Source organism: Triticum aestivum, chromosome 7A (assembly GCF_018294505.1).
Source record: "Triticum aestivum cultivar Chinese Spring chromosome 7A, IWGSC CS RefSeq v2.1, whole genome shotgun sequence".
In the NCBI taxonomy this organism is placed as follows: Eukaryota; Viridiplantae; Streptophyta; class Magnoliopsida; order Poales; family Poaceae; genus Triticum; species Triticum aestivum.
Window position 1 is genome coordinate 133304304 of NC_057812.1, and position 21727 is coordinate 133326030.

Consider the following 21727-nt stretch of genomic DNA (forward strand, 5'->3'; position numbering starts at 1 on the left):
CGGACGTCCGAACGACACCAGACGACCGACCGCTCCCAGCGAGTGGACGTCCGGCCCCCACCGGACGACCGGTACATCTACACCCGAGCCAATTCAGCGGAAGACCGACGACACCGGACGACCGGCGACCGGACGACCGCCAGCCACCGGATGTCCGATGCCACCTCAACCGAGCCAAAGTGAGCAGAAGTCCGGCGACTACCGGATGTCCGGAAGCCCACGAGCCACCGGACGACCGGTCCCTAGCGGACGTCCGGTACCTGTCTGCGTACAGAGATCGGGCATGAAGCCCATGGATCCCTCTCCCACTTACCCCTTCGTGGACCTAGACTATATATACTCCTCCACCTCCTCCTAGTTAGGGTTAGCGTTGGTTTAGCTCATTTGAGAGATAGAGCTACGCTCATCCATATCAGATCTCCTCCGTGCGAGAGACTGCGGCCTCTTCGGAGAAGATCCCTTTGGATTCAAGCCCCCTTTCTAAGGGAAGATCCCCCCGTGGATTCAAGACCTCCTCACGGAGAAGACCGGCTACCTATGTATCATCCCTAGTTGATTGTGGATCGTGTATCTTCTCTTATGTATTCGAGGATCTAGCGCATGTGTGATCATTTCTTGTTGGTTGAGTGATTCTCTCGTGTTTCCCCTCGTGATTTCCCTCGTTTTCCCCTTGTGTTCCTCGTGTTCTTCGCGGGATCCTCTCCTTTCGTGAAAGATCGGGAGATTAGGGTTCTACCCTACATCAACGAGACATAGCGACAATGCCAACAATTTGCACAAAACAGGTCTAGGGCCCACAAAACAAAACAAAACATGATAGGAGTAGGTTTTGACTATTCTCTATTCACCTGACATGGTCAAGCACACTTTCATAGTACATTGGCATGATGTGTGAGTGGTGCATGCACGGAAGATAATCCGCTCTCCAACGGCCTGTCTCGACGAACGAAAAGACAACGCCCCGCTAGCGAGCACGAGACAGAAAACTGAGTTTGCACGAATCTTACATAGTCGAGATCCAACGGCTCAGAGATTAGATGTGACATAGTTATTTTTTCATGGAAATATGTGTCGCATTCATATAATAAAGAACAAAGTACAAGTCACGTAAAGACCGACATGACAAAACTGAAAAGATAGCAGAATATCTCTGAGCTTGATACCAACACCCATCACTGCCTCCGGTACCACCACAGCAGCCATCAAAGAAAAGAATGATGAATCACCTCCTCACCCGAGCTCAACGCGGCTTCATCGCTGATATGCAGCTTTGCGGACCTTCAAGGTGGCTCATCAAAAATGAAGCCTTTGCCATTGAGCGAACCAGACCGGGTGATGTAGGGTGGAAATCTATATGGCCGATCTCTCACGAGAGGAGCGGATCCCGCGAAGAACATGAAAAACACTAGGGAAAATCACAAAGGGGAACACAAGAGAAACACTGAAACCAACAAGTATGATCACACATGTGCTAGATCCATGAACACAAAGGGAGATTCATGATCCACGATCAACAAAGGACGATACATGGTAACCGGTTCTTCTCCAAAGGAGGTCTTGATGGGGCCACCCAAAAGAGGGTCTTGAATCCAAGGGGATCTTCTCCGAAGAGAGGCCGCGGTCTCTCTCGTGGAGTAGATCCGTAATGGATGAGCAAAGCTCTATCTCTAATGAGCTACTACTTTGCTAACCCTAGAAAAGAGGAGGAGGAGGTCTATATATAGTCTTAGGGGTCGAAGGGGTACATGGGCTGCGGCCCAACACGCAAACAACACATAGGCGTCGGACGTCTGGGAGTTACCGGTCGTCCGGATGCTCACGAGGGTCCAGACGTCCGGTGCTCTTCGGACTTCCGTAGATTTGGCTTGGCTGGGCTTCAGCCAGATGTCCGTTCGGGGTTGGACGTCTAGGGTGTCGGTCGTCCGGAGGCCTTCGGAAATCCGGTGATTTGGCTCAGGTGTGGGGGCGCCGGTCGTCCGGAGAGGGCTGGTCGTCCGGTGCCTGGTGGTCGTCGGACGTCCGAAGTTTGCCAGTCGTCCGGAGCCTGGGAGTTTCGAGCAGTCCTTCTTGTCCATCGAGCATGGCGTCCACACCTTGTCTGTTGTGTGTATCGGATCCGCGGCTTTCCTCCAAGTACCTGATCACACATAGGGTTTCCACTTGAGGTAGTAGCCAAGTCTCATGCATAGAAAGTGGTACTTCGGAGAGGAGTGAGTTCACCTTATGTTCGATAGCCTTGGCTCGTGCTCTTGTCATTGGTCCAAGTGGTGTCGTGGGAGACGTAGGTAGTTCCATGGCGATGACCTTGGGATGCTCCGCATCATCGCCCCCCCCCCTTGGGAAAGATCCGACCTCGGATCGAATTCTTCATCACCATGGTAGGGCGAGAGATCCTTGACATTGAAGACTTCGCTCACGTTTTACTTGTCGCGCGGGAGGTCGATCTTGTAAGCGTTGTTGTTGTAGCATGCAAGCACCTTGAAAGGTACATCCGCTTGTGGTAGGAGTTTGGACTTGCGTTCGGTGGGGAAGCGGTCCTTGCGAAGGTGTAGCCACACAAGATCACCAATGTTGAATACCATGGGGTGCTTGTTGATGTTGAGCTTGGTCACAAGTCGTTGTACCTGGCGCTCGATGGTGTGCCTTGTATCTTCATGCACCTTCTTAAGATGGTTCACACATGCACTTGCGTCCATATTGATGCGCTCTTGTAGTGGTTGAGAAAGAATGTCCAATGGGGACAATGGGTTGAATCCATAGACGACCTCGAAGGGGGACTTGCCGGTAGTTGAGTGTCTTGCACGGTTGTAGGCGAACTCGGCGATAGGTAGTGAGGGAGTCCTGGATTAGGGGGTGTTCGGGTAGCCGGACTATACCTTCAGCCAGACTCCTGGACTATGAAGATACAAGATTGAAGACTTCGTCACGTGTCCGGATGGGACTTTCCTTGGCGTGGAAGGCAAGCTTGGCGATGCAGATATTCAAGATCTCCTACCATTGTAACCGACTCTATGTAACCCTAACCCTATCCGGTGTCTATATAAACCGGAGGGTTGTAGTCCATAGGCAATCAACTCCATACACAAGAATCATACCATAGGCTAGCTTCTAGGGTTTAGCCTCCTTGATCTCGTGGTAGATCTACTCTTGTACTACCCATATCGTCAATATTAATCAAGCAGGAGTAGGGTATTACCTCCATCGAGAGGGCCCGAACCTGGGTAAAAAACATCTTGTCCCTTGTCTCCTGTTACCATCCGGCCTTGACGCACAGTTCGGGACTCCCTACCCGAGATCCGCCGGTTTTGACACCGAAATTGGTGCTTTCATTGAGAGTTCCTCTGTGCCGTCACAATCAGGAAGGATGCCTCCTCCCATCTTTAAAGACGGCGCCGTTGCTAAGGGAGCCTTGGCTGTCGGCCAAACCCTCCGGCTAGGTGGTTTCCTCATGACCGCCTGTTCGGCTATTGCACCGATGGTGACCTCTCGGGTCATCAAAAGCAACCTACACGTCAGCTCGGAGCTCGTCGAGCAGCTAGATCCAATGGAGCTCTCTTCCGTAAACGAGCTCTTGGATCGCATCGCCACCCTGGGGGTCGCTACGGATTATGACCAGGTTGGGCTTAAACCCGATCTAAGAGAAATTAACTCTCCCCAAGTCACCCACCACGTTGTCGTGATAGAGGCGCAGTGCGGCGACCCTTCATCTATTTTAAGGACTAGCTACGTCCAAATTCCCGACTCCTCCAAGCCGGATACCCGCGGAGAGGAGGATGTAACTCAAGACCTGAGCTTAAGATCAGGCAACGGGCTAGATTCATTGGACAACATCCAAGAATCCGAACTTCAGAGTTCGGAAACTCTTCGGCCTCCGAATCTTGGATTGGGCGAGGTTTCAGATTCAACGACACCCGCCCACCTGAACATAAGCGATCTCTCCCAAATCAGGCAGAGGCCCGAGGAAACAGTACATCATTACTGGGCCAGATTCCTCCTGGTTATGAACAGGATAAAGGATTGCCGCGAGGGAGACGCAATCTCAATTTTCTGCAGTAATTGCACGGACGAGGGAATCCTTAACACCGTAAGTCATCGTGATATTACACGCTTCGCTGACTTGGCGTCCATAGTACAAAAATACTGTGCGATGGAAAGCGCCTGGAAAACCGAAATAAAGTTTTGGGATAATCCGGCCTTGAATAGTAATTCCGTCCGAACTAAGAGGATGCATCATCATAGGACACCCGGGATAAACACCAAAAAACCAAAACCCTCTACAGGGCATGGAACCATACTGGAAAGGTGGCTTGATGGACCCTGTAGAATTCACAGTACAGAGGACGCCACACCAACTCACAGCCTTAGAGCATGTTGGATACTCTGGCAGGTGGCCAAAATTGGTGAGGACCTCTTAATTCTGGAGGCCGCAGAAAGCCAGCCCGAGGACACCAGTACCGTTCTCACAGTCTTCGAGACTTTTGCGTCAAACAATATGCAAAAAAGAACACTCCGCAGCCTCGCCGAAGTCTATTAAGTTGCAACAATAAATCCATGGAGCGACACTGCTATTACCTTCAACGCAAGTGATGAACCTAGATTCCGAACAGCCCGAGCACCAGCCACATTGGTCCTCAGTTCCATAGTGGACGGCTTTCGCCTCACCAAGGTGCTCATGGATGGAGGCAGCGGACTGAACCTCATTTATGAGGAAACCCTTCAAAAAATGGAAATAGACTGGAACCACATCGAGCGAAGCAGCACAACCTTTAGAGGAATAATCCCCAGTCGGGAAGCGCGCTGCACAGGAAAAATCACACTAGATGTGGTGTTCGGCACGCCGGATAATTACAGGTCCGAAGAAGTCATGTTTCAGGTGGCCCCATTTAAGAGAGGATATGACGCTTTACTAGGGCGAGAAGCATTCACAATATTCCAAGCAATACCCCATTACGGGTACATGAAGCTTAAGATGCCCGGGCCGAATGGAATTATCACTCTAGCTAGTGATCCGGACATAGCACTCTGCACCGAAAACAAGACGACCGCATTAGCCCTTGAGGCGCTATCCGAAGCCTTAGTGGCTGAGGAACTGACTGCGCTGCGCTCCACGGTTAACAGGGATGATGTGATACTCGATAAGAGATCCAAATCCACATCCTTCAAGCCAGCCGACGAAATAGTCAAATTCCAGGTCCATCCAACGGAGCCCAATAAAACAGCTTCAATCGGGGCACGACTGAACCCTGATGCAGACGCCGCACTATGAGAGTTCCTACGAGAGAACTGGGACATCTTCGCCTGGCACCCTTCAGACATGCCAGGGATCCCACGCAGGCTGGCCGAACACAGCTTAAATATCCTAAAAGGATTTAAACCTGTCAAACAAGCCCTTTGGTGTTTTTCCGAACCCAAGAGACAGGCTATGGGAGAGGAGCTAGCCAAGCTATTGGAGGCCAGATTCGTCAGAGACATAAAACATCCCGACTGGCTAGCAAACCTGGTGATGGTACCAAAGAAGGACAAATCCTGGCGCCTGTGTGTCGACTTTAAAGACCTTAACAAGGCTTGCCCAAAGGATCCCTTCCCCCTCCCCCGCATTGACCAAATTATTGATGCTACCACAGGACACGATTTGTTGTGTTTCCTCGACGCATACTCCGGTTACCATCAAATCAAGATGGCAGAATCAGACCAAGCTGCAACAGCATTCATCACACCATACGACCCATTCTGCTTCAACACAATGCCCTTCGGGCTAAAAAACACCGGCGCAACATATCAGCGCATGATCCAGACATGTCTGGCAAATCAGATCGGCAAAACAGTGGAGGCGTATGTGGATGATGTGGTCGTCAAATCAAGACATGTCGAATCTCTAGTAGACAACTTGAGGCTTACATTCGATAACCTCTGAAAATATGACATCAAGCTCAACCGGAAAAATGCGTCTTCGGCGTTCCAGCCAGAAAGCGCTTGGGCTTCATTGTATCCGGTAGAGATATTGAAGCAAATCCAGCCAAGATCCGAGCTTTGTCACAATTGGATATCCCAAAGGACCTCAAACAAATACAAAAATTAACCGGATGCGTGGCGGCTTTAAGCCGCTTCATCTCCCGCTTGGGAGAAAAGGCACTACCCCTCTATCGCCTCCTTCGGTGCACCGAACACTTTGAGTGGACGGAGGCCGCCACGGCCGGACTTGATGAAATAAAATCCATATTGGCAACAAACCCAGTCCTGGCCGCGCCGAACACCGGCGAACCAATGTTATTGTACATTGCAGCAACACATCAAGTTGTCAGTGCAGTACTCGTTGTCGAGCGGGAAACGGATGGACACAAATTCCCCCTTCAAAGGCCGGTCTACTACGTATCCACCATCCTCACTCCATGCAAATCACGGTACCCGCATTATCAAAAGATTGCATACGCGGTATTCATGGCATCCCGGAAGCTACGACACTACTTTCAAGAGTGTTCCATAACAGTAGCCTCGGAAGTACCACTCAACGATATTATCAACAACCGCGACGCAACGGGCCGGATTGCAAAATGGGCCATCGAGCTTCTCCCGTTCGATATAACCTATAAGCCACGGCGAGCTATTAAATCGCAAGTTTTGGCCGACTTCGTCGCAGAATGGACGGAGGCCGAGCTCCCTAAAGAGTACGGCACATGTTCAAACTGGATTATGCATTTCGACGGCTCCAAAATGTTGGCCAGACTGGGGGCATCGCCCCGTGGACAGAACCATTCCTAGCCTACCTTACTAGGCAGGAACTCCCGGAGGACCAAAACGAGGCCCGCTGCATAGTGCGACGATCTAAAGCCTATAGAGTCCATGAGGGAGAGCTTTATAAGAAAAGCACTACCGGAGTCCTTCAAAGGTGCATCTCCGAAGAGGAAGGGCGGAACCTTCTGGCTGAAATTCATGCCGGACTCGGTGGTCACCACGCCACTGCTCGGTCCCTTGTTAGCAAGGCTTTCCGTACAGGCTTTTATTGGCCGACGGCCCGGGCAGACGCTCAAGACCTAGTCCAACGATGCACTGGTTGCCAACTTTTTGCCAACCAAAGCCATATGCCACCCACCGCACTCCAAACTATACCCATCACCTGGCCTTTTGCGGTCTGGGGGCTTGACATGGTCGGACCCCTTAAAGGTGGGACCGATAGGAAAAAATACTTACTGGTCATGGTGGATAAATTCACCAAATGGATAGAAGCCAAGCCTGTTAAAAGGCCGAATCCGGACCTGTGATAGACTTCATATCCGGGGTTGTACACCGTTATGGCATCCCCCACAGCATCATAACCGATAACGGTACAAACTTTACCGCTGACGAGGTAAAACTCTGGTGCAAAAACATGGGCATCAAGCTCGATTATGCTTCCGTCTATCACCCACAAACCAACGGCCAGGTCGAACATGCAAATGGTCTTATCATGAGCGGCATTAAACCCAGACTAGTGCGGTCCCTCAAGGAATCTAACACGCACTGGGTAGAGGAGCTCGACTCCGTGCTATGGGGGCTGCGGACCACGCCAAATCGCACCATCGGATACACACCATTTTTTATGGTGTACGACGCAGAGGCAGTTCTGCCCTGCGACATAATTCATGACTCACCTAGAGTGCGCATGTATGAAGAAAGAGAAACCGAGCTCGATCGGCAGGACAACTTGGATGCCCTGGAGGAGGAGCGTGACGTGGCAAAAGCCCGTTCCGCATTTTATCGACAGCAGGCCCGAAGATATCAAAGCAGAGAAGTACGGGCCAAAAATTACAATGTTGGCGAACTAGTTCTACGCCTGCCGGATAAGAAAAAGGACAAACTCAAGCCCAAGTGGGAAGGTCCATTCATAATCGACCAAGTCCTGACTGGCGGGGCGTACCGCCTGCGAGATGCGTCGGATAACCGACTCGAGCCGAACCTGTGGAACACCACCCGTCTCCGAAGATTCTATGCCTAGCGCCGGACTCTGTGTTCGTCTCCTTCCTCTGTCCATTTTTTGCATTTTTTCTGTCTTACATTTCTCTCCTTCCCCTCTTTTCTTTTATAGCCCTTAAAGGCTCATCTAGTGACGCGCCACTCGCGCTCATTAAACCTGGGGGCTTCTTTAACAGAAGCTTATTTATACGGGCTTCACGCCCAACACATGCGTCAAACTTCCGCATGTACCCTTTTTTCACCATTATATGCATCGATATGACTTAAGTTTTGGCCAAGCTGGGTTGCCTGGCTCCTGTGCTTACCCCTACGTTCCCGATTGTTCGGCTAGGCGGTAAAGGGAGCACCTCTGCGATTGTTACTGCCGGGTCAGCCGGATGTGTACCTCAGACTGGGTGAAGCCGAAAGCTAGCGTTCTTAAGGGAATATTCGGTCGGTGAGATAAAAGATGATCTTTTTACTCATTCTATGCGCCCCCAGATGCTTTTTTCTGCGTCTTTTTACGCAGTCCGGACATGCACTTTAGGGCATGCCTCCCAGCGAAAGGAACCCCTAACGGAACTATTCTCTCTGGAAGATGTTTCTTACTAACCATGTAATATAACATAACTAGTTGGGCACTTGTCTGATAAAGCACTAATGACCCCTACGCCTGGTCTCCACGCATACCACGGTTCTTATATAACCGCTATGGTATTCGGACACACTCCGGACCGTCAGGTCCCGAGGTTGAAGCGAAAAGGTCGGCAACGACAAACGATCTACAATCCGGCTAGAAGGCATTACACATGTCAATTCAAAATTACATAGTCATTCTGACTGATTGTATTCCTCTTCTATACCATCTAACAGGCTGTCTAATTTACAGTCCTGCTGGGAATACTTCACGGCCAACTCTACTTGGCCGTATACTAAGCTCACAGGGATCTCCTTCCCGTCAGGCCCCACTGGTCCGACCTCGGCCATGTGGTTTGGGTCAGACTTCGTAAAACGGGTCTTCACCATGGCCCAGGCTTCCCTAGCGCCTTGTCGGCAGGCTGATATCTTCCACAACCGGAAGCGCCGCCGAGCTCCCTTCAGCTTCTCCGCAAGCTCTCCAAGGCCCTCGGGCATGAAGTGGGCAGGCCATAAGGCTTGGGCAACACCTTGCATTGCCTGCCGAATTCGCTCGTGCAGTTGCATGAGTTCGGGAAGAAGGTCACCCGTAGAACCGGGCATCTCCTCTGCAGGACGACCTGTGAGCATACCTACAAACATTACTCTATTAGACGACTTCCTCGCCGAACTCTTTTTTCAAAGTTTGTTCAAGCACTTACTAAATATGTCGCGTCGAAGCCGCTGATTCTCCTTCGTGGAGTCCGACAGCTAGCCACGAACATCTTTAAGTTCGACGTCCAGCCTGGTATTGGCATCCTGAAGATCATTCTTCTCTCGCCTCACCTTTGTCAACGTACTCTCACCGGCCTTTAGCCGGCGTAAGAGTTGTTGCTTTTCCGATCGAGTCCGGTGCCATCTGCAACATGATTTGTCAGATTTGCACCCACACTGCACAATACTAATCTTTCGAAGTGTATCTTACCTGAGGGGGTCTCTTTGGACTCCCCTGCTGCGGCTAGTGCAGCCTCTAGTTGGGCCTTGCACTTTTCCAGCTCCTGGGACAGTACAGTATTCTTCTCTGTAAGAACCTGAATATTAAATGATCCTTAAATCAGTTGCTCTAACTGTTTCAAGTCTCGGGGGCTACGGGTATATATATGTTTGACCAAAATTTTCTTACCCGTATGTCTTTTACATACTGCTCCGTGGCTCTGGCTAAACCATTTTGAGCGGCACGGAGGTATGCATCTCCCGAATTAAAGGCATCTAAAGCCTCTTGGGAGAAACAAGCGTCGCGTAGAACTGTCCGGCGACGCCTGTGGTTCATGGCACTCTCCACTTCAGAATTTATGGCAGACAGCCTATCCGCATCCTCTGTCGGAGGAGCGTCCGGTGCGCGCCTTGTGCTCGCCTCCGCTTCCTGGACAGACATTGGAGCCTGGCTGGTGGAGGCGCGATTGGCAACCTCTCCGGATATAGTCCGGCGAGGTCTCTTCGTTCTGAAGATAGCACGAACGTTAATATGCCCGGACAGAATAACACCAGGGAAGCAGAGGGTGCGCTATACCTTTGCGCCGGCATCTCAGTCCGGACTACATTCCTTTTTCCCCACGGGGCCCTGCGGCCCCTCGTTGGCTAGCCGCCGCAGGTTCGGCCTCCTGCCTCGGAAATCTCCCCTGCAAAACACGGTTGTCGTCAGAAACACCGGAATACGTGAGAGTGGAATCTCTCTCAAGGGAATGAGACTCCGGTTTCTATCACCTGGGAGGCCGGGATTAACCCTGGGTAATCAGCCGTGATGGCTACCAAGGTATTGTCCTGGCTTAGCTAATGGAACACCCCGTCGATAAGCTCCACCGATATGTCCGGATCCTCTTCGGAGTCCGGATCGAGGGACCGTTCTGGGTCCTCGGGTTGTGGAGGGCGGCTGTTTATATCCTTTACCACCTGTCGCAGTTCCTGCATTAAAGTCGTTAGACTACATATCTAACCGTGGGAGTACAAAACAAATGGGCAATCACAGTTGTTCACTTACCCAAATTGGAGGATCGTACATAGTAAATCCGGCCTGCGGGTTGACGTGGAGGAATTCCTCCTTTTCTCCCTTGTACAAAGAGGATAAGATCTTTACTAGGGCGGCAGCTGAAGCCGGCCCCTTAGGACCGTAACGGGTGGCGTCATCCTCCCCGTTGAAATCCCACATGGGGTGGCCTCTATATTGAAGTGGCTGCACCCCCCGCATAATGCATGCGGCCATGACTCCAATCATGGTTAGTCCGGAATGAGCCAACAGTCTTATCCGGCCCATCAGGTAAAGGATGTCTCTATCGCTTTCTCTCTGAGAGCTTCGCGGACGCCAGCTCAAGCGTTTCTTCAATGGAGCACTGTTGAACTCAGGGAGACCGACCCGGATAGGGTCCGGTAGCGGGACGTCATCTATATAAAACCATTCCGAAGGCCAGTCCTCGGACGCCTTCTTCGGGGTTCCGGATAGGTATCCGGTCCCGGCGATGCGCCATACTTCGGCTCCGCCCACTTGGTATATAGACCCCTCTTTAGAACGGGGCACCAGGTAGAATAACCTCTTCCACAGCGCGAAATGAGCCTCAACGCCTAAAAATAGCTCGCAAAGGGCGACGAAACCCGCAATATGCAATACGGAGGCGGGCGTGAGGTTGTGCAGCTGGAGGCCGTAGAACTCCAGAAGCCCGCGGAGAAATGGGTGAATTGGAAATCCCAGTCCCCTTATTAGATAGGGGACGAGGCACACCCGCTCTCCTTTAGAAGGATTGGGGGTGCTCTCCGCTTGTTTTCCGCCATTATAGGTGGCGAGACCGGCTCGGACCGGGACCATGTATGCCTGAGGGAGAAATCCCTTGGCCTGAAGTGACGCTAACTCGCTATGCGGGATGGTGCAACTCTCCCAGTCCCCGGGTTTGGGACCGGAGGGGCGAGGGGAGGAGCTGCGACGGCTGGTCATGTTGGAATGGACCTTTGCTGGAAGCGCTCTGATGATAACTCGCGGAAAGGAGAAGATGTGGTTTGGACCTAAATCCCCATCCCGTTAAATAGGCGGCTCATTTATACGGCTAGGGGTGTGGATGTAAAAACACCCCGGCTTTTCGCATTCGTTTGAACACGTGGAAGACGGCCATTATTGGGCGTGGAAGCCGAGGAGCACTACATTACAAAAATCGGACATTATTCCTACAGGTACACAAGATTTGGAGAGGAACCCGCCTTGCAATGCCGAACAATCTGCGCGCCGGACTCATCGTCATTGAAGCCTGGTTCGGGGGCTACTGAGGGAGTCCTGGATTAGGGGGTGTTCGGGTAGCCGGACTATACCTTCAGCCGGACTCCTGGACTATGAAGATACAAGATTGAAGACTTCGTCCCGTGTCCGGATGGGACTTTCCTTGGCGTGGAAGGCAAGCTTGGCGATGTGGATATTCAAGATCTCCTACCATTGTAACTGACTCTATGTAACCCTAACCCTATCCGGTGTCTATATAAACCGGAGGGTTGTAGTCCGTAGGCAATCAACTCCATACACAACAATCATACCATAGGCTAGCTTCTAGGGTTTAGCCTCCTTGATCTCGTGGTAGATCTACTCTTGTACTACCCATATCATCAATATTAATCAAGCAGGAGTAGGGTATTACCTCCATCGAGAGGGCCCGAACCTGGGTAAAAAACATCTTGTCCCTTGTCTCCTGTTACCATCCGGCCTTGACGCACAGTTCGGGACCCCTTACCCGAGATCCGCCGGTTTTGACACCGACTGGTAGACACTCCTCCCACTCCTTTATGTTCTTCTTGATTAGCACGCGAAGTAGAGCGGAGAGTGTGCGGTTGGTCACCTTCGTTTGGCCATCGGTTTGTGGATGGTACGACGTGGAGAAGAGTAGCTTGATTCCGAGCTTGACGCATAGGTCTTCCAAAAGTAGCTTAGGAACTTGACGTTGCGGTCCGAGACAACCGTCTTTGGCACTCCATGTAGACACAATATTTCCCTACAAAAGAGATTCACAACATGTGAATCATCATCTATCTTGTTGCATGGTATGAAATGTGCCATCTTAGAGAATCGGTCCACAACAACAAATACCGAATCCTTTCCATTTCTAGTTCTAGGAAATCCAAGTACAAAATCCATGCTAATATCTTCCCATGGTTGATATGGAATTAGGAGAGGCATGTAAAGGCCATGGGATTGAGCTTTAGACTTAGCTTTGCGACATGTAGAGCATCGGTTGGTGAAGCAGTTGACGTCGCGGAACATCTTGGGCCAATAATAGTTCTTGAAGAGTGTAGCAAATGTCTTGGCGCGTCCAAAATGTCCCATTAGTCCTCCTCCATGAGATTCCTGCAAAAGCAACAAACGAAGAGAAGACTCGGGGATGCAAAGTTTGTTAGCTCTCATAAGATATCCATCTTTGATGTAATAACGATCCCAAGAGGTATGCGTCGAACACTTGGCATAAGGAATAACAAAAGTAGGATCATGCTCATACAAGTCTTTTATGTGCTCAAAGCCAATGACATCCAATTCAAGTTGAGTGACAAGCATGCATATGCGGAAAGAGCGTCCGCCACAATATTTTCCTTACCTTTGATGTACTTGATGATATAAGGAAATGACTCAATGAATTCATTCCACTTAGCATGACGCTTGTTCAACTTAGTTTGACCCTTAAGGTATTTAAGCGTTTCATGATTGGTATGAATGACAAATTCATGAGGACGAAGATAATGTTCCCATTCACGCAAAACTTGCTCTAAAGCATAAAGCTCTTTTGTCATAGATGGGGTAATTGAGTTGCGCTCCAAAAAGTTTTTCACTAAAGTAAGCTATGGGGCGCTTCTCTTGCATTAACACACCTCCTATGCCATTACCACTAGCATCGCAATGAATCTCAAAGGGTTTGTCAAAGTTGGGTAATGCAAGCACGGGAGCATGAGTAAGCAAATTCTTAAGCTCATTGAAAGCAGTACCTTGCGATGGTCCCCAAACAAAGGGTGCATTCTTCTTGCTCAAAGCATGCAAAGGTGAAGCAATGGTGCTAAAGTCCTTCACAAACCTACGGTAAAAACCGGCTAAACCAAGGAAGCTACGCACTTGTTGCAAGTTGGTTGGTTGGGGCCAAGTTTTAATAGCATTGATCTCAGAGTCATCAACATGAACACCCTTAGAGTATACAACAAAACCCAAGAAAACGAGCTTATCAATGCCAAAAAGGCATTTTTCCATTTTAGCATAGAGACACTCTTTTCGAAGAGTTTGCAAAACGGTTTGAATATGGCTGACATGATCTTTGATGGATTTGCTAAAAACAAGGATATTGTCAAAGTAGACCACAACAAACTCACCAATGTAAGGGTGAAACACATGATGCATAAGACGCATGAAAGTACACTGTGCTTCCGATAAACCCATAGGCATGACTAACCACTCATACAAACCAAACTTTGTTTTGAAAGCGGTTTTCCATTCATCACCCTCTTGTATGCGGATTTGATAGTAACCACTTTTAAGATCAATTTTGGAAAAAGTAGTGGCACCACTAAGTTCATCTAGCATATCATCAAGGCATGGAATGGGATACCTATAGCGAACGGTGATAGCATTGATAGGTCTACAATCGGAACACATGCGAAAGCTACCGTCTCTTTTTGGCACAAGAATGACAGGAACGGCACAAGGACTCAAACTTTCGCGCACATGTCCATGGTCTATGAGATGTTTTACTTGCCTTTGTATTTCTTTGGTTTCTTCTTGGTTGACGTGGTAGGGAGCTTTGTTTGGAAGTGGTGCTCCGGGGATGAGGTCGATGGGTGCTCGATGCCTCGTAGTGGAGGTAGTCCCGGAGGTAGCTCGTCAGGGAAAACATCTTGGAATTCATGCAAAAGAGAAGACAACACTAAAGGTAGAGTGTGAGAGGTGTTAGCTTTTGGTGTCTCGTCCTTGCACAAAAGGATATAGTGTATCACGCTATTTGGGTTCTCACACACTTCTTTTATCTCACGTTTGGTGGCAAATAGAACTAGGTTCTTCTTTTCACTCATCGTGGAGGCACTCAATTTGGGCTTGTGGCGCTCACTCTCTTTTTGGTGGTTCTCTCTCTCACTATTCTCTCCACGATGGGTGGCTTGCTTGTCGACGATCACTTGGCTTGGAGACATAGGGAGAAGTACGTACTCCCTTCCTTGCATCTTGAAGATGTAGTGGTTCGTTCGGTCGTTGTGGATGACACCTCTATCAAATTGCCATGGTCGCCCGAGAAGAAGGTGGCAAACGGTCATTGGAATGACATCACACTCCAAAGTGTCTTTGTAAGCTCCGATTTTGAAGGAGACTTGCACTCTATGCTCGACTTGGATAGTGCCGGAGTCACTTAGCAATTGAACTTTGTAAGGATGTGGGTGCTCCGTCTTGGGCAATTGGAGCTTGGAGCAAAGTTCTTCACTTGCTAAGTTATGACAACTCCCTCCATTGATGATGACCTTGACGGACCTTCCATTGATGCCGGCCTTGGTATGGAATATGTGGCATCTTTGGTCTTCTTTTTGGTGATGTTGAAGGGTCAAGACCTTGGAGACAACGAGAGCGGAACTTGAATATTCATCACAAAAGACTTGTTCCTCTTCATCGTTCACTTGCCGGTGCATGGAGACTTGCTCAAGTGCTTCCGTTTCTCCTTCACTAATGGAGTTGTACCATCGTCGTTGAGGATCATGGTCTGCTTGTTGGTACACTCAAAGGACTTGTGGCCTCGGCCTCCGCATGTGAAGCATTTGAAGGAACTTGTCTTGACGGTCTCATCGATTGGGGTAGATGATGATGAAGCTCTCGGCTTGAAGTTGCTCATTGTAGGAGGATGACTTGAGGTTATCGAAGCTTTCTTGTAACTCGACTTGTCGATGTTGCTTGTAGAAGGCTTGGTTGAGGTAGACGGTGTTGGAGTCGTTGAAGCTTGGGTGTTGGAGAAACCACATGACTTGGATGAGAACTTGGCATACTTGAAGTCATCTTGCACTTGACGTTCCGCTTTGGTAGCTTGATGCACTAGCTCGATGAGGTTCGAGTATGGTTGGAAGTCGGCGATCTTCTTGATAGGGTGATTGAGTCCATTCAAGAAACTTGCCATAGTTTTCTCATCATCATCTATTGTTGGTTCCTTGCTTGAGTAGTTGGAGTTTCTTGAAGAGGTCGTGGTTGTAGTAGGTAGGCATGAAGCGTGATCTCATGACATCCTTCATTTGCGCCCAAGTAGTGATGATGGTTCACCTTTTGCCTCTCGGTGCTCAATGACTTGTTCCCACCAAATGAGGACATAGTCTTGAAACTCAAGGGATGCCATCGCGATCTTCTTCTCTTCTTCATAGTTGTGCAAGCGGAAGATTTTGTCGACCTTCAATGCCCATGAAAGGTACTCTTCGCGATCATTGCTTCCATTGAACTTGGGCATGCTGAAGTTTAGCTTGCCGTAGCGTTGCTCTTCATTGTGTTCGGGACGGGGATGATGGCGTCCTAGACGAGGAGGATCGTCTCTCACAACTTGCTCTTATCGTGGAGAATTTCCAATGTCTTCTTGCTCTTGTTGAACTTGATGTTCTTGGCGAGCTTGTGGAGGAACTTGTCGAGCTTTACGATGCACGTGAGCTTGATATATTCATTCGTGGACTTCATCACAGAGCGCTTCTTGATGCTCACGAGCTTGTTGGCCTCGGTTGGCTATGGCCCGACTTGATTCTCGAAGGGCTTGTTGCGCCTCAAATGCTTGAGCTTCTCACATTTGTTGTTCTTGACGTTGTGCCTCGGCATCTTGTGCTTCTTGGTGTATACGCGCTCGCTCTTCCTCTTCGTGTTGGCACTGTCGTTGCCGTTCTCGTGCTTGCGCAAAGGTAGCTTGGTTTTGACGATGTCGTTGTTCTTGAGAGTTGTTGTCGTGTAGAGGGTTGCGGTTGGCGTGACGATCTTGGCGTGCAGCACGACGAAGAGTGTTCGAAGTTGGTGTACTTGAGCCGGAGATGGTGTAGTCGGAGTGTCGACTTGAGTGGCTCCGTCTTGATGAGGACGAAGTGGAAGAAGAGCGGTTGAGCAACAAAGCACGAATCTCGTCCATTCTCGCGTCACTCTCTTGCTTGTGGTCGTCGAGCTTGTGGTCGAAGTAATCTCTTGTGCATTGCGTGGAGAGTCGCAAGTCGGTGCCGAGGTTGTCGATGCGTTCACTCATTGTTTGTTGCTCTTGATGCAAAGCACGTTGTGCACCAAAGAGGTGGCTCTTTGTGACGTAGGAGTTCATGCCGTCATCTTGCCCGATGAAGAGTGGGTTGGTAGAAGTACTTGGCCTATCCATCATTCCAAGGGAAATATGTGAGTGGGAGAAAGAGAAGAACGTATACCAAATGTACCTTGACCGATGTTGAAGATGGATCAAAGATCACTCCAATGCGGAACAAGGAAATAGCACAATTGGTACCAATTCTTGTCGGTTTCTCACACCTACATAAGTAAAAGCTTATGGTGGAGCTCGGTTAGGATGGTGGCACAAAATTTGATGTAATTGTTAGTGAGCTTCAATAATGTTGGAAAAGATTCGCAAGTTTGCAATGCAACAAGTAGGCCAAGCAAAATATGGTACACGGAAACACACACGCAAAGAGATAAGTGGGGTCGTGCAACCAAGGATGAGCCAAAATGTGGAATCCACGAAAATGCTCTTGTTGCACAACACTAGAGAGACGCTAGCATGATTGCACAATAGGCGGATACGAAGACTTGTGCACAACCTACTAAGCAAAAATGCAACGACTTCTATCCCAAGTATGCTCTATGTATGGTATTCCGATGGTATGATCCAAGATGATCTAGTATGACAATGTTAATGTTGTATGATGCTATGGTTGTTGCTTAAAAGCTCTTTGTTTATATTTCCCTTTTGCTTAAAAGCTTGTTTGGCTCTTTGTGTTTGAGCTCTTTTCTCATGCAATGCTTCACGAACCAAGATAGCAATTGACTATGCGATGACACTTTGTGACACAAGAGATGATATGCACCAATGATATGTATGTATGTATGCTATGAGAAGTATGATCACTAATGTGCACAAGTCACGTTGCCGGCAATACTCAAAGGCTAGTCTCGATGGGTAAGCGACGCAAAAGAGTAAGGCTATGATGGCTATCAATGTAATGGCAAGAATGATGTATCACGATACCAAGATGAGTTTACCGCTCTTGCTTTCGGTATGGTGTCAAAATGGTGTAGTGGTTGTTGTCGATGATGCGTCCGTGTCGAAGATGAGCGGCGGTGATGTTGATGCCGAACCGTACCTAAATAGCCGAAACACAATAGGACACGGAACCGCAACTCAAATTCTCAAAGCACAAAGTGGCAAAAGCGTATCAGAGTGCGAAACGATTAAGCAATGGTGGTTGCGGAAAGTGGTGGTGGTATGGGGCTGTGTATGCAGAAGTGCGGCGGTGGCTGAAATTTTCTTGGGGGGGGGAGTTCAGTTTCGTCAGGGTTTTACGGGCGTCCGGAGGTTTACGATCGTCCGGTCGTCGGACATCCGGAGGCGGTCGGACGTCTGGTGCCTAGGCGAATTTTGGGCACGTGCAGAACAACTAGGGTTCGTGGAGGAGAGGTCAAAATCCGTCGAATCCGAGCGATTTTGTGGATGAAAAAGGTGGAGACGAAGGGGAAAAGCTAGATCCACTCAAGACGAAGCAAATCCACGGATCAAATCCCACAAAATTTCATCACACCAACAAATCACAAAAAAATTGGGGCTATTTTTGTGAGGAATTTTCGAATTAGGGACAAAATCAACAAAACAAGTCTAGAAAACACAACGGGGAGGCTTCGAAATCGTGATCAACGTGGCTCTGATACCAAGATGATGTAGGGTGGAGCCCTATATGGCCGATCTTTCACGAAAGGAGCGGATCCCGCGAAGAACACAAGGGGAAACACTAGGGAAAATCACAAAGGGGGACACAAGATAAACACTCAAACCAATAAGTATGATCACACATGTGCTAGATCCATGAACACAAAGGGAGATACATGATCCACGATCAGCAAAGGACGATACACGGTAACCAGTTTTTCTCCAAAGGAGGTCTTGATGGGGCCACCCAAAAGGGGGTCTTGAATCCAAGGGGATCTTCTCCAAAGAGGGGCCGCACAGTCTCTCTCGTGGAGTAGATCCGTAATGGATGAGCAAAGCTCTATCTCTAATGAGCTACTACTTTGCTAACCCTAGAAAAGAGGAGGAGGAGGTCTATATATAGTCTTAGGGGTCGAAGGGGTACATGGGATGTGGCCCAACACGCAAACAACACACAGGCGTCGGACATCCGGGAGTTACCGGTCGTTCGGAGGCTCGCGAGGGTCCGGACGTCCGGTGCTCTTCGGACTTCCGTAGGTTCGGCTCGGGTGGGCTTCGGTCAGATGTCCGGTCGGGGTCGGACATCCGAGGCGTCTGTCCTCCGGAGGCCTTCGAAAATCCGGTGATTTGGCTCAGATGTGGGGGCGCCAGTCGTTCGGAGAGGGCCGGTCGTCCGGTGCCTGGTGGTCGTCGGACGTCCGGAGTTCGCCGGTCGTTCGGAGCCTGGGAGTTTCGAGCAGTCCTTCTTGTCCATCGAGCATGGCGTCCACACCGTCTTGCCTGTTGTGTGTATCGGATCCGCGGCTTTCCCCCAAGTACCTGATCACACATAGGGTTTCCACTTGAGGTAGTAGCCAAGTCTCATGCATAGAAAGTGGTAGTTCGGAGAGGAGTGAGTTCACCTTATCTTCGATAGCCTTGGCTCATGCTTTTGTTATTGGTCCAAGTGGTGTCATGGGAGACGTAGGTAGTTCCATGGGGATGACCTTGGGATGCTCCGCATCACCGGAGCAACACGCCGGACACGCCATCAAACTCCAGATCTGGTACCCCCACCATGACTAAAACGCCGAGGGAGGAAACCATACATGCCATCCACGAACCACGAGCCCAGCACATGCTCCGTTTTCCAGTTGTCGCCGATGCAGACCACAATCTGCATCTGCTACTAGACTACTTCCCAAGCTTCGAGCCAATGCTGGAGCAAACGTCGTCGCAACGGTGGAGCCCGAGGACACAAGTCCACCACGAGGATGCCGCCGCCACGTTATCCTTACTTGAACAGACTGGTTTCCAAATCTATCCCCAACCATAGGACCAATGGCCTCATCAGGGAAGGATCCGAAGAATCTTTATTCAGTGTTGGCATTGTCGTCGCCGAAGCAAAGACGATGAACAACCTAAAAACCTAGACTACAAGGGAGTAAAAACGATCCACACGCATGGATCCGGCGACCCCCCCTCACCACCACAACCGAGATCGCCGGTGGAGGGGAGCAGCCGGAGAACGGCGTTGGAAGATCGACCTCTCCTGACGACGGCTAGGGTTGCAGCGCCAGGGACGAGAGGAAAACAGCGATGCGTTTGTCTCTCTTCAGCTTTCTAACGAATCGCTTATGTGAAATAGTTATTTCACATCTATATGTGAAATAGTAAATCAGTTTGCAAATAGGTATACCGCAATACACCTACGTATAGCTGTATCGTCGTCAGTGGCGGAGGCACAGGGGGCCAGCCAGGGCCCGGGCCCTCCCCAACATTCTAATTTCCTTGGTAATGTGCATATGAACAATGACATCTTTTTACTGTTATATGCAGACGGCCCTTCCTAATGTCCGATTATATGCATTTCTGCCTCCGCCACTGGTCCGTCGTCGACCATGTTGAGAGATGTGCCATCTGCTAATATGTGATGTTTTGACAGTTCTCTCTGCCTGCCACTATATGGTTACAGTAAATAATCCAAAACTGTGTGCTGTCGCATCATTCTCTGCGGAAATGACCCATGAATGGCTGTACAAGCAAATGAAATATTCTGCTCTCTCTACACGATCAAACGAGAGGATCGGCCGAGCGGCGCCGGTCGGCTAGCGTGCCCCGGCGGTGCGGCGCAGCGCGTGGGTGTGGTTGAGGATGGAGTTGATGCGCTCCAGCTTGAGCTCCTCCCGGAACTGCCGGATGAACTGCTCCGCCCGCGCGTCCACCTCCGCCTTCCCTTGGACGTCCTCCGTTCCCCGCCCGCATCCGTAGGCTCCTCGTCCCTTGGCCTTCTTCGGCACCGTGGCCACCGTGTCGGCGGCGGACTGCCGCCCTGCGCGCGCCAGTGCGTACGCCTCGTCCAAGCTGATGGACTCCCCGTCTTCGACCTCGCCCTGAGTCGCCGTCGCTGACGCGTCGAGTGCTGCCGGTGCCGCGCTCTGCGGCGAGGTAGTTGTTGTGGCCGCCGCTACAGTTTCTTCTTGGGCGTCTGACGCTGGCTCGGGCTCCATCCTGTTCACCTCCTCTGCCACGGCAGGCGCGCTCTGCGGCGAGGTGGTCGTTGCGGCCGCCACTACAGCTTCTTCTCGGGCGACTGATGCCGGCTCGGGCTCCACCGCGCTCACCTCCCGCGCTTCTTGCTCTTGGATCGTAGCACTATAGTACTGCGCTTGCATGTGGTGGAGCTGCGACGACGCCGGTGCAGAGCACGCGACGCTGTAGTCGCCCAGTGAGTGGAAGGGGAAGTTGGAGATCGAGCGCAGGCTCTCCAGCACGACGGTCGAGGCCGTGCGAACGAGCTTGCGCCGGGCGGCCGGTTCCGGCCCCCGGGACGACGACATGACCGCGATGGCGCCGACGAGGACGTTGAAGAAGATGAACGACGCCGTGCCTGGGCTCAGCCACGGCGACATCGGCCACCACCCAAACTCCGGCGCCATCGAATCAAATGGCGATCAAACTCCGACCCTCCTCCCGATCTTCTTGCTTGCTTGCTCTGGGTGAGGACTCGCTCTGTGTCGACTGTCGGAGCGATGAATAATGCAGTGCTTTTGCTCAGCTCAGGTGAGCTGTGCGTATATATAGGCTCTGGATCCTGGACCGTGATAGCTCCTCTCGCGGCCGGCCTGCCAGCTGCCAATAAACAAGGCAAAGGATGGGGGCCAAAGGTGGGAACACCGAACACCCAGGATGGAATAGCTGCATTCCTGCGCCGCGTACGGCACATCGCTGTTGCTCTCTGCTTTGCTCCTCGCGGCATGTGGTGTGTGGCATGCGGCAACTTGGGCCGGCCAGGTGGC

At 50.5% G+C, this 21727-nt stretch overlaps 1 protein-coding gene across 1 annotated transcript; it reads right to left on the reverse strand.

Annotated features, from left to right (window-relative positions):
- Positions 1–20347: 20347 nt before the first annotated feature.
- On the reverse strand, positions 20348–21489 carry LOC123154145 (uncharacterized). Its single transcript, XM_044572936.1, has one exon. It carries the CDS (start codon positions 21365–21367, stop codon positions 20537–20539), a length of 831 nt encoding a protein of 276 aa, XP_044428871.1. The 5' UTR covers positions 21368–21489; the 3' UTR covers positions 20348–20536.
- Positions 21490–21727: the final 238 nt, after the last annotated feature.